Source organism: Haliaeetus albicilla, chromosome 4, assembly GCF_947461875.1.
Source record: "Haliaeetus albicilla chromosome 4, bHalAlb1.1, whole genome shotgun sequence".
NCBI classification, from domain to species: Eukaryota; Metazoa; Chordata; class Aves; order Accipitriformes; family Accipitridae; genus Haliaeetus; species Haliaeetus albicilla.
The window spans coordinates 19,906,997-19,924,062 of record NC_091486.1 but is presented as its reverse complement, the minus strand read 5'-3'; the positions used below and the strand labels follow the sequence as shown (position 1 = coordinate 19,924,062).

At 39.1% G+C, this 17,066-nt stretch overlaps 1 protein-coding gene across 8 annotated transcripts in view; it reads right to left on the bottom strand.

The window, feature by feature from the left end:
- Nucleotides 1–17,066, bottom strand: part of SLC4A10 (solute carrier family 4 member 10) — a 165,383-nt gene that overhangs the window by 103,271 nt on the left and 45,046 nt on the right. For 2 of the 8 annotated variants that reach the window (XM_069781241.1, XM_069781240.1), the window contains exon 2: nt 642–831. The exons of the other annotated variants lie outside the window; for them this stretch is intronic. In XM_069781241.1, coding sequence (XP_069637342.1) covers nt 642–668 — 27 coding nt within the window. In that variant the 5' untranslated portion in view covers nt 669–831. The remainder of the gene's footprint in view (nt 1–641; nt 832–17,066) is intronic. 8 annotated transcript variants of the gene reach the window in all.

Here is a 17,066-nt window from a genome sequence, read left to right as displayed (position 1 = left end):
CATTTAAGCTAGAAGTAATTTCTGTGATTCCTGTACTGCCTCCTTGGAGGAGGAGAGAAGGGAGGGAAGGGCTTGCAAGTAGTTTAGTGCAATTAGGTCTTAATCTCACTTGTAGGTAAGCACTATCACAATACAAGTAACAATAGTGGCAGATGCGCTCTACTTTCCCATGATGACTAGAGACTAGAAACTTAATTTCAGTTGCTAATGCTCTGCTTTTTATTAGCATGTCAGGAAAACTATGAAATAATTATTTTTAAGTGTTGTAATAAATGAGAGTTTGAAACTGAAAGTATAGGCAAGACTAACCATAAGACAGTCCTGGAAGACAGAATTAATGCTCTGGATGACTTCTAACATACCAAGCAGCCACAAACCTCCACACTAACATCCTCACAGCCATGAATCCACTGCACTTTTGCCCATCAGTTTCAGCAAGATCAGAATAAGGCATGAAAACTAAATGTTTTTCACAGCCATGCCACGTTTACGACAGAATTCTACCACTTCTTCCTTTCACCCCATTTGAAAATGATGAAGGTCAGAAATTTTACATAGTGCACAAATCTGCTAGGACTGAGGTATTCAAACCATACTGACACGCTGCAGTAGTGTGCAAACAAATGTGTGGACACACTGACCAGGTATGAGTCCTTGGAACTGTCCATTATTGCAATGAGTTGCTTGCTGAGTCCAGTGAACACTGTGGTCTACTGCTTAAAGCATGGGAGAGGGATCCAGGAAGTCCCCAAGCGCTAATCCTGGATCTGCCACTGACTTGCTGTGTGGCCTTGGGAAAGTCACTTAATCTCTGTGCCTCAGCTTCCCCATCTGTAAAATAGGGATAATAATACTTACTTATCTACCTTCCTCACCGGGCTGCTCTGTGCCGTAATTAATATTCACACAGCATTTCAGAACTGTAAAGCACTACAGAAGTGCCAAGTCATTCGATTTAGGAAAGTGCGCACTTTACCCATGTGAAGAAATGATGATAAGAAACAACAGATTGATGAAAATCAACATTTAGGCATAAAATGTTTTTTTGACATCAAACCAACGTATATTAATACCTTGTAATAGTTTTACAGTGCACAGCTTTGACAACTTAACTGGACAAAGTTTACATAAAAATAAATGTACTGGGCTTGCCTTCTGTTGGCCTAATAAGAGCAATGCTACAGAAGCCAGTGGAATTTTACTTCTGTGAGGCTGTAATCAGAGTGCAATAAACTTCTCATATATTTATAAACAACCTAACATTTCTCTCTTTTTAATTATATTTGTTAATATTCTATGGTTTTATATAGTTATCACACAATGGTTTACCTAAAATGTAGGCACAAAACTATTTCCCTAAAGCAGTAAAATATAAGCAAACACACAGCAGAAGAAATAATGTATCTGGGATAAGAGAGTAAGAAAAAGCTGAGGCTTTCACATGGAAACCACAAGCTCCTTAGAGACCAGGGCTCAGCAACTCTACTCAGTCCATGATTTCACCTCTTACATTTTCCAAACGAATGCTGAAATGACATTCACCACACAGCAGCATCTGCTGCACACATTTCACAGGAAAAAATCTATTTTAATGAAAGAGTCTTATAAATACAGTTGTTACTATTTTTGTCTCTTCGTACTAGAAGTTTAAACACATTAGTAAGTATAGAAAAGCAGACAGTAGAGTTGTCCTCTGCATCCTTTACAGTGCAACCGCACATTATAACATTGAAACACGTATTTGAAGTTGAACAAAATTAAAATGAAATAAACCGCCTTCAAAGATACTTGGCTTCTACTTTTTGGTACGCCATCATGAAGGAAGAAGGTCACCACGAGTGCTAGGAGTACTGACTTTCAACCCTTAAATCAACAGCCTGCTTATCAGAGTATAAAGTGAGGCTGCAGTTGTTGCCAGGACTTGTAAGTGTATTGGTTAGAAGGAATAAAATGGTCCTTGGTTCAGAAGCCAAAAGCAAATGTCTAAGGTGCCCTTTCCACCGATGTACTGACAAAGCTCACTGCCCAGGATATTCCAAAACTAGATAAATGACCTCCTGGAAATCTTCCCAAATTGACGCTGTTTAGCTATGATACAGCCATAACTGCAATTCATAACGTGTTGCAAAGAGGCTGATCCTTAAACCTGTCACTTCCCAGAACTGTGCACTGCCCTTCCACACCTCAGATCAATTTAATTAATGGAGAAACTACACATTTTAAAAAGCTGAGAAATATCATTTTATGACAGATGTTTTCAGGTGTTTTTAGTTATAGCTCATATAAACAGTCTATGCTTTCATCATGTGGTAGATGATTGAGTGGAAAGAAGAGGAAAGTAACTCCCTTCAAAGGTGGATCCATAGAAAGGCATATGACACATTTTTAAACACATGTGCTAATGCAGACACATACACTTGTAGAACTTCAGTATATTTCTGGATGATGGAATTAAGGCATACTCCTTACATTCTGGATGACAAGAAGGTAGGTTAAAGTCTAGGTGATGATACACAGATTTGAAATTATCTATACATAAAAGACACTTGCATATATCATAAAAGCTATCTAAATATTGCACAAAAATTTACTGAAGATCATCTGTGCTGATCGCTACAGTAAATGAAATAATAGTATAACAATACTTATACATTAGGAAATGGGAAATTGTTAGGACAATAGGAAATTATTAAATAGTTGCAATGAATATGTCTCGCTGTCCTTCCCTTGGTAGGTACTTTGCTCCACTGGTGTGACATTTGGTGCTAATGTATTTTGAACAGACAAGTCAAAATGGATAACACTAAAATTTTCTTTTTACATGGAAAACTAGAAATTATTTCTTTTCTTAATCCTTCTTTCTATCTAATTTTCTTCATTTTCTACTTTTATTTTCTGTCTGTGATATTTGGTCAGTGTTTTCAACAAACTGGATGATTGCTTTTCTTTGAAATACAATGCAAAATCACCCTCAAAGAGTATTAATATTCCAGAAAATTTTTCAGGGTTTTTAAACCTTTAGGTAAAATCCTTTCCCTTTTTAATTACATTCTTAATACACCCACAGCACAAATCACAACATAACCAAAAAGAATCCTTTTTCAGCATCTTTCTCTCTGTAAAATATATATCACAGCAGAAGCCATTTTGATTTTTTTCCACACTAGAAATTATGCATATGACACACCTGCTGACTCATAAGGAAAATAATCATGGTATTAATTACTTCTCCATATAAGCCACTTATTGATGATTAGACAACCTACATAATTCTCAAATGCCATCTGGAACTCAGGAATGCCTGTCAGCATAAAACATTAAATACTGCATTCCTATAAACAATAGAAAGCTGTAATATAAAATTATTTTAGTTATTTTACATTATCAATAATTACATTTACTTAAAAATAGAACTCTAATATATTCATTTCAGTTTATATATTTTATCATAAAGTTAGTGGTATAAACCTTGTGTATTCACCTTTCAAATAGTCTGTAATGAAATTCTAAACATTTATCCAGACATCGCATACACACCATGATTGCCTTCTCAGTCTGAAGATATTCCAGCATTATCACTTTGTGTTGTTATTTATTTCACAGACCCATTAAACAATATTTGTATTTTTAAGATCATTTTGGTTAAGTTCAGCTTGGCATTTCGTAAAGATGGCATTATTAAAGAAACAGAGAAGTGAGTTACTTGAACTCAGGAGCTGCCAAGAGCATGTTGGATATATCCTGTAAAGACAATTAACCTAAATGGCTAAAAAACTGTTATATGTAGATGGTTGCCTCCCTGTTGCAGAAGGCAAATAACTGATGACTGCCATGTTCAGCCTTGTCCTTTAAACTGTCCTTGAACAGACACAGTCACACAAAACTGATTTAGTGCACAATGCGTACGCCCACAATTTAGATGCTACAATTCTTTTCTCTTTCTGAAGACAAGCATGGGGGGGGGACCTTTTTGAATATTATTGTGTTTAATTGCTTATATTACATATAATCATATTTAGCAATCTTTTGAGGTGGAAAGTACAATGAATTTTATCTTTTTGATGAAATATAATTGCTTTTCCATTCCACTAGCTACACTGTATCATCCTTCTCCCCGTCTATCCCCCTGTCAAGGAAGACCCATCAAAACACATTTATAATGCAATAAGGTCTGTTCCATAAGGTCTGAAGAATTATTTTTTAAAGTGTCCCTTTAATTGTACTATTTTTGTGGCAGCTTTCTGCAATAATCACTACTAGTTAGCATAAACCACATATTCCTTTTGGTCAGCTCTACTCCACATAGTTCAGGCTATGCAACAAAGTAGAAAGCAATTAGTTTTCATTCCAGATTTGCATCTTCCCCAGGGCTGCATGTCATATGCATAAAAGCATTCTTCTCTGTCTCTTTTCCCCTCTTTTCTCTTTTTATAGCAAAAGCCAAGATAGTGTTTAGCATGGCTCAATAAAGAAATACCATCTTCTGCAACGCTGCTAAAAATTGCACTAATCAGCACTGGCTCCAAAGAGCTGATTTGTTACTGACCTGAGACTGAGCACACGTTTAATACAATAATGCAATTCCTGTAACATATAAACATTATCCTTACAATATAAACATGACTTTACAGATAATCATTGCAGACATTAAATCTAAGCACATACTACTGTTGTAAAGTTAATGAGATGAAACACAAGCAGAAAATGCATGCACAAATAAAACAAAGCAGTTTTACAAACAAGTAAATGCTCACTAATACATGTAATTCCTGTGTTTATCTACATTGAAGCATCCTGTCCTGGTTATATACCATTATGTACAATATAGCTACTATGAATGCATTTATGATGCATAAATGAATGCATAATCACTAAAATATTTCCTTGTCATTTGATAAGAAATCTTCTTTCTCAGAAAAGCCATTTTAGGTAAAAACAACACATTCCTTACATTTGCAAGGCAGATATTTACTTTATCTACTCTTCACACACCTATCTAACTGAAGACAAGATTTCTATTTAAAGAAGATAAAACAGAAATCAAGGCAAAACAGTAACTTAATTTGTTGCAGTAGCTAGATGCCCCACTTTGTGCTCTCCCACCAGAAAAGGATTCTGTTGTACTCACAGCTACACCAACGAAACAGGGCAGGGGGAGACCATTCCCACTCAAAAGTCTTGATAAACCTGTTGGGGCATCGGTTACATTGATGAAATAATGAACTGTTAAATTCTTTCTGGATTCTGGTACCTGTTTTAAGCTCCCGCATTTAATTGCAGCTGTGCTTGCCATGTTTTGTATGCCTTGGAGTAAAATTATCAGGAACACCTAAATGACGTGAGTGCCTTACAAAACCTGAACAAGGCACTTAGGTAATTGTGTTCCTTTGAACATTTTCAGTCGTGGCAAGATTCTCATAACTGCTCCCCTTCCTTCCTATCATATCATATCTGCTGGTTTTGTAAAGTAATCTTTATTCAATTGCTAGTCTTAGCCAGACCTCTGAATAAGTAAAAGACAGTGTTCCTTGCTGCTAGTTAAGGGACGTAGAAGCTGGGTCACATCTGTATGACTGAGATTTTATTCCCTTTGCTTCATATTTTTGTTTGCTACACTATCAAATACTTAGAAGTTATGGAGGCAAGAACATCACAGATTTGAAGCTGAGGCATGGTTATTTTTTCCTCTGTGGTTATTACTTATGTCATCCTAGTGCAGTCCCATTAGCTGAAATCCTCTTTTCTCACTTCATAGCAATGGTTTTGTCAACTACTACGGAGAAAGTCGAACAGCATGAAGATGGATGTGAAGACTTTATCCAAAGCCCAAGTGAGATTTAGCTTGTCTGGGCTCTCTCTTGGCCCAATGCCAGGTGAGGATAGGTCCAGGATAACAGCATTATTTAGGTGTAGTTAGAAGTTAAACATGCCAAGTTTAGCCCACTATGCAATAGGATATTAGCTGCTGGGCAGCAAATGGAAAGAAGTAAATTATGTTGGTTGCTGGTTTCTTAATCAGCCGTAAGATATACTGGGTGTTAAGTTCGATACACTTCCCATCTCAAAGGATCCGCTTTCAGCCTCAAAAATGATGACATGTTTTCAGATTTCTTTACCTAGAAATAGGGTCAGGGAGAAGAATCATAGAAAGCAGTCTTCTTGCAGCAGCTACTGATGTGGAAGTAGAAAGTGCATAGAAGAAAAGAGGTCATGACCAAGTTATCAGAACCTGTTTTAACAGCAGATACAACACAGAAGAGAGGACTTTTTCTCTTCATTTACAGCCACAACAATGATGTAGTCTGGAGTCTGCACCTTTTATACAAAAATGTATGCCAACCATAGTTCAAAGCGTCACCTTTTTTTTTGATATTGCAACCCAGCATGACCAATAATAAATTAACTCCCTCCCTCAGAAACACCAATCAGTGTGTTCAGTGATTCTTCTGTTTCTCAGACCTACCCACAATTTTCATTTGTATTTGACAAACACCCTCTACAGCACAGTCCAAGGATTAATCAAGGCAGCAAGGAGGACATCCCAGGACAGAGATATTCTAAACTCAGATTAATTCCATAAAACTTTTGGCACCTAACTGAAGCTGCTGTAACTACAGATGACATCACCATCAACTTTTCCAATAGCCAATGCACAGGATAAGCAAGACCTTAGGTAGACTGACTGTCACTGAAGATTGGCTGAAAATTGTTGAGACTTAGGAGAGTCCAGTTAGGACTATCTGGAGAGACAGGATAGTAAACTAGATGGACTGTTAGTTTGATTGAGTGTGATCATTCCTACATAGCCAAACTCATCGCTAACCTTCCAAATAAGTTTGCCAGCACTAGTAATATTGTTGCTCTACTAGCAGTGAAGGTAGCCTGACTGACCAAATCTAACTGAAGTGTTAAAAAATAGTATGGCCTTATTGTCAGCAATTGTCAGGAAAAAATTAACTTAGAATACCATATAATTTTCTGTTGCATGCCCAAAGATTAAATTGGATTCCTTGTGGTCCTTCAGAGTTGTCTTCTATATGATCTATTATCCCCCAGAAGAGAAAAGACAATTGTGTTTGGTTTGCTTGGTTTTTTTAAGCTGAAACTTGTAAATAACTTCCTTGAAGACAACTGACAATTCTTTCTTGGCCAAAATGTATAAATTTAAATATAGGGTTCTCTGAAGAGTTCCCAAATCATCTCTATCTTCAGAGAGTAACTTCAGCAGAAAACGGATGACCCAGTACTTCTCATCTCCAAAGAATTAGGTTGATCTATATGATTTTGTTGTCATCAGTGATTTTGTTATCAAGGCAACTGCAACTGATGTGATTGAAAAACACGGATTTGTATCACGCAAAAATGTTCTGCTGCATGCAAATGAACAGTTACCCAAATGGAAATTGAGACCTTTTGCACTGTCTATATAATCACAGCGCAAGACAAGAAAAACTCTCCATCTCATAATTAGACAATGACATTCTGATTATCTTTGCTCTCACTCTTTATCTGTCTCGGGTCATCAGTAAGCCATGGTGACTAGGGAGGGCAATGCCAGAGAAAACAGTTAGGACCCACACTATTCACAAAGAAGATAAAAAATAATTATGACCTCCAAGCCACTGATGATATGATCTCCTGTCTGGAAGTTCAGGTAGTCTAATTAATTCATACAGGATTAAGAAAAGCAGTAAACAGTGCAGAAGCAGTGGGGTGGGAAAAGAAGAAAAACAGAAAAGAAATCAGTGAGACAATGAAATTGATAATGTGTTCTGGGAAATAACAGAGCAAATAAACAGATTTCAGTTACTAAGTCTGAAGTTACTTGTGCATCACTTCTGCCCAGACAATGAAATACTACACTGTAAAGAGAATTTTCATATCAAAGACTCACTCAAAATATATTGGGAAAGTGATCATGACAGTGGACTAGATAACGAGGGATTTGTATAGTTTAAAAGCCTAGACAGCACAAGCACACAAGATATACAATCAGGAATTTGAAATGTGCTGTCAAAGAATCAAAAGTAAATATGAATTATAAATAGTAGTTCAACTGGTCTTCCTATCTCTGAGAGATCTAAGAATTACACTTGTACAAATTGCTCGTCTGCTGGAAGCTTTAAACGTCATCATTTCCATGACCACCTTGTTCTAGACTAGTCCAGATGTTTCACAATAAAAACAAGCTAAAAGTTAGAAACAACTGATATGACTTTAAGTGTGCTTTATGTTGAAATTACAGAACGTAACTTTTGGAAAGGAAAAGCGACAAGTATTACTATAGAGTAGAAAGTAAAGGTGAACACAGCATTACCACTTTGTTACATGTTTTGTCAGTGCTTCTATATGAAAGGATTTTGTTGTTAGAAAAGAGCGTCATTATTTTCATTGTCAATTTTCTTGTAATGCCACTAAACTGATAGACCCACATGCAGCTGTAGAGAAGAGCAAGGGAGGATACAACGATGTCCATCAAGGCTTTGAAGGATATTAGCTATCCTTTAACTATTGCCTGTTTCAGGAATTTGGGAGTCTTTTTGGTGGTGGGAGCTATGATATTTGAAATAGAAAGGCTGTCAGGATTGCATTCCTGTTTTGGTAGGGAAGCTTTTCCAAGGCAAAATTTTTTTTCAACCCTTCTCGTAGGTATAGTATTTACCTGTTTGTTTATGTATTTACTAGATAACTAGTATCACATTAAATATCACCATTCAAACTCCATCCCTTTGATCTAAATGTCCCCAGTGTTCAGTATCTTGAGAAAATGGCAGAAATTACTATATATCAAGTTTTACTGGCACAACACAAGTAATGAAATTTTTGAATTACATATCATTACTTGTATTTCACTATACTGCTCTAAAAGTAAAAACAATTACAAGCACAGTGATGAAAAACAATATCCAGCAGATGCTCTTCATACCCTTCCTTGCCAAGACAACACTATCTCCTTTTATTAAAGAATGGATTTTTTTTGTGGTGAAGACAAAAAAGAAAATTCTTATCATTTAAGCATTATGCCGCAAGCTACTTGGATCAGTCTTTTATTTATTACAAGTTTGTACCAGGCTTAGTACAATAGGCTCCTCCTCTTCTGGCATGATCTCAATGTAGGTATTAAACAAATAATAATAATCTGCTGATCTGTATTTGTCTTATAAGCATCCTTCTTTATACCTGCAAATTCTGCCTACCTTTTCTTTAACTAGCGTTGTTATTAAATATGTATGTGTATGCATGGGTGGAGAAAGAACAATAGTGTCTGTTGGTTCCATTGACATACACACTGCAAATATATGCATGATGTGATAGTCAATAATTCAAATAAATGACTTTATTTATAACTATTTCAGTAGTCTTACAATTTAAAAGACATGTTACACCTTGTAGGTATACAAACAATAAACAGCCTCGGGTTAAGAATACTTGGCAACCTAAGTATAGTAAGATATGCACAACTAACAAACCTGCCCAGTCATTAACAGGTTATATTTAACTTTACAGACTACAGAATGAGTTTTGAGGAGGAGCTTCAACGAAGACTGGGCACAGTAAGAGAAAGTGCACTAATGACTGTAAGATGAATAGCAATTCAGAAATCAAAACCGATACTGCCAGTAGAGCAAACAAAAAATTCAACTTTGTGGTAAAATCTCTCTCTTGGAAGGAAAAGGATAAGGCAAGTTTCAAAGCTTTTAAAAGAAAGACTAGAAGTTTGTATTTGAGAAGATGAGTAAATAGACTTTAAAAAGCAAGTGATGTAAGGCAGAGGGCTAAGTGAGCATTATATTAACACCAGTAATCAAGAGAAGCAAAGCTGTAAGTATTAACGTCAGACAGGCAGATGAGATCATAACAGTCACAGCGCTGAGATGAGCAGGCCTTCAACTGATTTACGGCTACATGGACAAACAGGAACTGTCAGACCTCAGAGCTGCATAGAGCAAGGGCACATCAGGAAAGAAAAGAAAACCCAGGAATTGTTTCTGACATGATTATATTCAGGTGACTGCTGAAGACCAAGAAAATTTTCTGAGATAGGTAGAGTTTAACTGGAGTGGGGGAAGACCACTAAAAAATAAAGTAGTGATGCCTTCATAAAGGTTATGCTTATGGCTATATTATCTGAAGTAAGATGTGGAGGAGGATGCAAAGGCTGAGGATGGATTCCTGAGATATCTAAACACACACCTACATACAGAAAGAGGAGGAGGAGATGGAGGAGAGGAAGACCCACCCCATAAGAAACTGAGTCTGAAAAGAGAGAGAATCAACAAGGACAAAATGACAAATGTCCAAGAACAAAAAAATTTAGTGAAGACTATAACATAGCATCACAGAGAGATGACAGATGGAGTGGAGGAGAATAAAGGACAAGCCTGGAATTCCTCCAGGAAGAAGTGGAAGATTAGTAAGATCAATTTCAGTGTAAAAGATAGAAACCAGAAGTGTGCAGTTCTAGAAAGGCATTAGAAGACAAGAGATGAAGACAATTGTACAAAGCATACTAAGGGGGTGGGGAAATGAAGGAAGTCTAGAGATAGAGAGCTGGTGAATAGAAGCTTCTGAAGTTGAGGGTTCTTTTGTGTCTTTTTTTTTTTTTTAATATGACGAGACTCAGACATATTTCTTGTGTATGGGAAGGAATTCAAGGAGAGAAACAGAAATAAAAGAACAGCAGAAGGTCAGAAGGTGAACAGGGAGAGGTTCAAAGACTACCAAACAAAATCTTAACGTCTGTTTCAGTAAACGAGGAGAAAGCTTGAATTTTGACCTTGGTTGGTTACTTAGTTTTAAGAAGTTCACATGGAGAGAGGGAGGAATAGATAAGCTGAATTAATAAAAAATACAGATCAGGCAAAACTGCAAGCAAAGATACTCATAACAGATGACAAAAATCCCAGAGATTAAGAAATACAGAAAATCAGCAGAATCAAAAGATTTTCACCAGACATAGTCAGCAGTATCTCTAAAGCATGGCAGATGGCATTAGGAACTGAGAAACTGGATACTGGGAGTCAGCCAGGACCATGAATTGTCAGAAGGGTTTGGAAGTGTATGAGAAGAACAAAAAAACAGAGCTTAAAGGGAACTGATAAGCTGATAGGGGAAAGGAAAGTACAGAAGAATACAGGAAATAAGATCTGAAAAGAAGTCATCAAGATCAACAAAACAGAAGTTTTACAAAGTCCCATTCTTGGAGAGAGAGAGAGAAAATGTTGTAAAAGTTCAAATAGTTATAAAAAAGGAACTCAAGAGAACACAGTGCATAGAGAAGACCAACTCAAGTGTGTAGCTGATTGGCACATGGTATACAATTCAAATGAGAAACAGCAGCACCAGGGCAGCTACAGAGTTGGATGGTTATTCATATGGGAACTGAAGGCTGAGAAATTATGAATGGAAGAAAGTTGCAAGTCAAAATCAGACAGAGAGATGGGAATAGGTAGAGCTGCGTGCATGCAGACCATAAAAACATTAGAAAGGAAGGCAGAAGGAAATTCTATTGTTAAAAAAAAAAAAAACACAGAAAAAAAAAAGATAAAGAGCTAGGAGCAGGCAGAGCTTAAGAACAACAGCACCGATGTACCAACTTCTTTGACCCAAATTCAGAGTGGATGTTGTTGGAGGTAACAGTCTCCACAGAAAGGACCATAGATGAGGCTGCGTTAATAAAGAAGGGAACAAAGTTCTGTGGGCTGGAGGAAACAGCAGGAGGTAAAAAGACAACCTCCAGGTTCTTTGAGACCAGTAACATTCCAGAAACATCAAGAAAAAACAAAGAGTAGATAATGGAGGAGATGAGGAGTTTTGCACCTGAAGGAAAAAAGGAAGCGACAGGAATGGCAGAGAGGAGGCTGAACTGGAGGCAGAGGTAATTTAAGGGAAGAAGGAGAGGACAGAGAATACCAAAAGAAGTGTAATCTGGACATGAGTTGATATAAGAGCATGAAAATCATCAGAAAGCACAGAGAGAAACAAGCACCAATAAAGCAATCAAAAATAGCATGAGAAAGGAAACAGCACCATCCTGATTGTTGCTCTTTCATATAACCTGAAACTTCTGTTATCTGAACCCGTTATTTATACCCTCTCTGAAATACATTAGTTGTTTTAACAAATTACATGGTGATTTAAAATGCTAGTTGATAAGGATGATTTGTTATGACATAGTTACACGAGGAAAAGATTTAATCCACTGAAGCTTACATTGCATACCAAGTCCATATAAGCAGTATTGGTCCAGGCATTTTATACTTGTACACTCTGTAACTATATTAGAATTTCATGCCAACACACGCTAATAAATTTTTTGTAATGTAGAACTGGACTAATCTGAGCCCTATTCTCCCAGGAATTTTAATCGTATTTATGGATCATTTGCCAGAACAGCTTACTGATTGCTTAATTCTTCTCAAGATATAGTACACAAGAGAGTAAACAACATCACTGGTCAAATGTTCTTTTGCATTCTTGGATGTACAGATGTCTGGGTTCTTGGGGAGGGAGTGTTTGGAGTTTTTTTAAGGAGCTTGTTTTGTTATTTTAAGCCTACTTGTTCTTTTCCAAGCCCAACATCAGAGCTAATGTGTCTGATACTTTACCAACAGTTGTTTTCAAGTACAAGACTTCTGAAGGCAAAGGACTGTAAACAGAACAAGGCCAGCTAATGTATTTTAAACCATACCTATCCCAGGAAGTTACACAGGGCTTTTGGTCCCCAAATAAGGGTGCAGTGAGGCCTGCTATATATGGGAACCACAGATTTCAGCTAACACATTAAAGCTCTAGGAGTTAATCTGCCTGAGAATTAAAAAAAAAAAAAAAAGTGAATTTAAATCCATTTCATCCCTGTCACTCTGATACGCTATCAAAGTCACAAATACGCACACTTAAAAAAAAAGGGGAACCAACACTTAGAAAAGGATTACGAGTTATGTGTAATAATTTTTTCTTTGAGACGGTTATGCTCTAGTATAATTTCATCTCCTGATGTATACATGGCAGAATTCAAAACTCAAGGAAGCAGGTTTGTAATCCATGAGAATTACAAATCCATTTCCAAGTGATGGAATTCTCAGTAGACTGGATCATGGCAAGCAAAGATGTCACTCCCCAAAAGGTATGTGAAATCCTACATCAACTTGTACCTTGCACAACTCCTATGTAGTCAATTGGAACGAGCAGGATGGAAGCTAAATAAGATTCCAGGTAATTTTTATTTTAAACTATAGCATTGCCATGGACTCAACAGAACACTTTAAAAAGTGCATATCATAAGAGCTTTCCTCTGCCTAGAAACAGAACGAGCATACTTTAAACTGGGACAGGGCATAGAAAAAGTCAACAAGAGACTAGAAGCAATAATAGGAAGTTAGAAGAACAGAACTGAAATCTCCCTTGAACCTTTATCTATCCTTCAAACAAAAAAGTCCCAAAGCTTTTATAAGACCACTAAAGACTGAAACTGTGTCTCCCTGTACAGCTTACATTTAAACTGAAGAATTTTTCATAGAGGAAAAAAGAAGAGAGAACCAGAAAAAGCAAATGTCCCCACTTCTCCCTTTAGCAATGGATCTGATTTGCAAAGGGCAGTCAGGAAGCCTGCCATTCACCTCACAATCACTGGAACAGCTAGTTTAGCTTAACTAGCACTCTATCTATGCCCGTTTATTATTCATGTGCTAAAAAAATAAGGGGGGGGGAGGAGTAGCAAGTGACACTTAATTACTAAGTAAAAGGTAAGAAATGTCTCCTTTTCAATAGCATAAAGATAATGCCATTAATAGATACCACTATTATTCCCTTGAAAATTTTATTCATGATTATTCTCATTCTTGTTCATTTTTCGTCACCCTGAATCACAAAAGTAATGCTTAGGCCAAAGAATGATAAAAGATTAGCAAAGGTGTGATGACATTTTTAATCTGTCCATGAACCAATGGAAACTCTATGTGACATTATTATCTTGTATTTGTCTGTCTTGTGTTTTAAACACTTTCTGAATGTTCCTGCTTCCTCAGTTTTCTTGTTACTGTTATGCTGCATTACATTTCTGTGGCGATCCAGCTAGCCTAGAAGTAAAGAGGTATTAAATTTCCATATCGTTCCAACAGAATTACTCTCAAAATATTTTAGTCAACAAAACCCAGTTTATAATCCCACGTTCTACAGGTGAGACACTGAATCTGGTATGTAACATCCTTACTTGAAATTACCTCTGGTACCTTTGAACTAGATTACTTGAACTCACCTTTGAACTGGAAGACCACACATATGATGTCAAGTTCTAAAAAGATTTCCAAACAGCATTTGTAAACAATCAACCAGTAAGCCTATTGCTGGCCATGGGCAGATTTAGGGAATCTATTATAAAGAACAAAATTACAAGGCACGTGAGTAAGTATGTGTGATGGGTTGACGCTGGCTGGACGCCAGGTGCCCACCAAAGCCGTTCTATCACTCCCCCATCCTCAGCTGGACAGGGGAGAGAAAAAATATAACAAAAAACTTGCGGGTCGAGATAAGGACAGGAGAGATCATTCACTAATTACCATCACGGGCAAAACAGACTCAGCTTAGGGAAAATTAGCTCAATTTATTACAAATCAGCCAGAGTAAGGTAAATGAGAAATAAAACGAAATCTCAGAACACCTTCCCTCCACCCCTCCCTTCTTCCCGGGCACAACTTCACTCCCAGATTTCTCCACCAAGCCCCCCCAGCGGCACAAGGGGGACAGGGATGGGGTTTACGGTCATCACATGTTATTTTCTGCCGCTTCACCTCCTCAGGGCGAGGGCTCATCACACTCTTCCCCTGCCAGCGTGGGGTCCCACCCACGGGAGACAGTCCTCCACGAACTTTCTCCAACGTGGGCCATTCCCACGGGCTGCAGTTCTTCACAAACTGCTCCAGCATGGGTCCTTTCCACGGTGTGCAGTCCTTCAGGAGCACACTGCTCCAGCGTGGGTCCCCCACGGCGTCACAAGTCCTGCCAGAAACCCTGCTCCGTGGGCTCCTCTCTCCACAGATCCGCAGGTCCTGCCAGGAACCTGCTCCAGCGCGGGGTTCCCACGGGGTCACAGCCTCCTTCGGGAACCCACCTGCTCCGGCGTGGGGTCCTCCACAGGCTGCAGGTGGATATCTGCCCCACCGTGGACCTCCCTGGACTGCAGGGGGACAGCCTGCCTCACCAGGGTCTTCACCACGGGCTGCAGGGGAATCTTCGCTCCGGCGCCTGGAGCATCTCCTCCCCCTCCTCCTTCACTGACCTTGGTGTCTGCAGGGTTGTTTCTCTTACATGTTCTCACTCCTCTCTCCGGTGGCTATTTTCTCCCCGTCCCAACTTTTTTTTCGTTCTTAAAAATGTTATCACAGAGGTGTTACCACTATCACTGATTGGCTCGGCCTTGGCCGGCGGCGGGTCCATCTTAGAGCCGGCTGGTATGGGCTCGCTCTCTCTCGAACACAGGGGAAGCTTCCAGCAGCTTCTTACAGGAGCCACCCCTGTAACCCCCCCCGCTACCAAAACCTTGCCACATAAAACCAATACATTTTTTTCTCCCCGTTTATTAAACTGTCCTTATCTTGAAAAAAAAAAAAAAAAAAAAAAGCATCTATGTCTCCACCAGCTAACAAGAAAGAAACACAAGCTTTCCTAGGCCTTGTGGGGTTCTGGAGAATGCATATTCCAGGTTACAGTCAGCTTGTGAGCCCTCTCTATCGAGTAACGTGGAAAAAGAACTATTTTGAATGGGGCCCTGAACAACAACAAGCCTTTGAGCATATCAGACAAGAAATAGCTCATGCAGTAGCTCTTGGGCCTGTCCGGACAGGACCAGATGTACAAAATATACTCTACACTGCAGCTGGGGAGCATGGTCTCACCTGGAGCCTGTGGCAGAAAACACCAGGAGAAACCCGAGGTCGACCATTAGGGTTTTGGAGCCAGGGGTACCGAGGATCAGAAGCCCACTACACCCCGACTGAAAAAGAGATACTAGCAGCATATGAGGGGGTTCAAGCTGCTTCAGAAGTTGTTGGTACAGAAGCATATCTCCTCTTGGCACCACGATTGCCCGTGCTACACTGGATGTTCAAAGGAAACATCCCCTCTACACATCATGCAACCAGCGCTACATGGAGTAAGTGGATAGCATTGATCACGCAACGGGCTCGACTGGGGAAATCTAACCGCCCAGGAATTCTAGAAGAGATCATGGACTGGCCAGAAGGCAGAGATTTTGGAGCATCACCTGAGGAGGTGGCTCGTGCCCAAGAGGCACCACCATATAATGAGTTATCAGAAGACGAAAGGTGTTATGCTTTGTTTACTGATGGATCCTGTCGTGTGGTAGGGAACCATCGGAAGTGGAAAGCTGCTGTGTGGAGTCCCACACGCCAAGTCGTTGAGGCCACTGAAGGAGAAGGCGAGTCAAGTCAGTTTGCAGAAGTGAAAGCCATCCAACTAGCCCTAAACATTGCTGAACGAGAAAAATGGCCGGTACTCTACCTCTATACCGACTCCTGGATGGTGGCTAATGCCCTATGGGGGTGGCTACAGCAGTGGAAGAAGACCAATTGGCAACGCAGGGGTAAACCCATCTGGGCAGCAGCATTGTGGCAGGACATTGCTGCCCGTGTAGAACACATAACTCTAAGGGTACATCATGTAGATGCTCACGTGCCCAAAAGCCGTGCCACTGAAGAACATCGAAATAATGAACAGGTAGACAAGGCTGCCAAAATAGAAATAGCTCAGGTGGACCTGGACTGGGAGCGTAAAGGTGAGCTATTTGTAGCTCGATGGGCCCATGAGACATCGGGACATCTAGGGAGAGATGCAACATATAGGTGGGCTCATGATCGAGGGGTGGACCTGACCATGGAGGCCATTACACAGGTCACTCATGAATGTGAAACATGTGCTGCAATCAAACGAGCCACGAGAGTAAAGTCTCCCTGGAACAGTATGATATACTGGAAAACAACTGACCCTGTGGAATGCTCCAGGGAAAGACATGGCAACTGAGATATCTGAAGGAGATCTGCAGTCCTGTG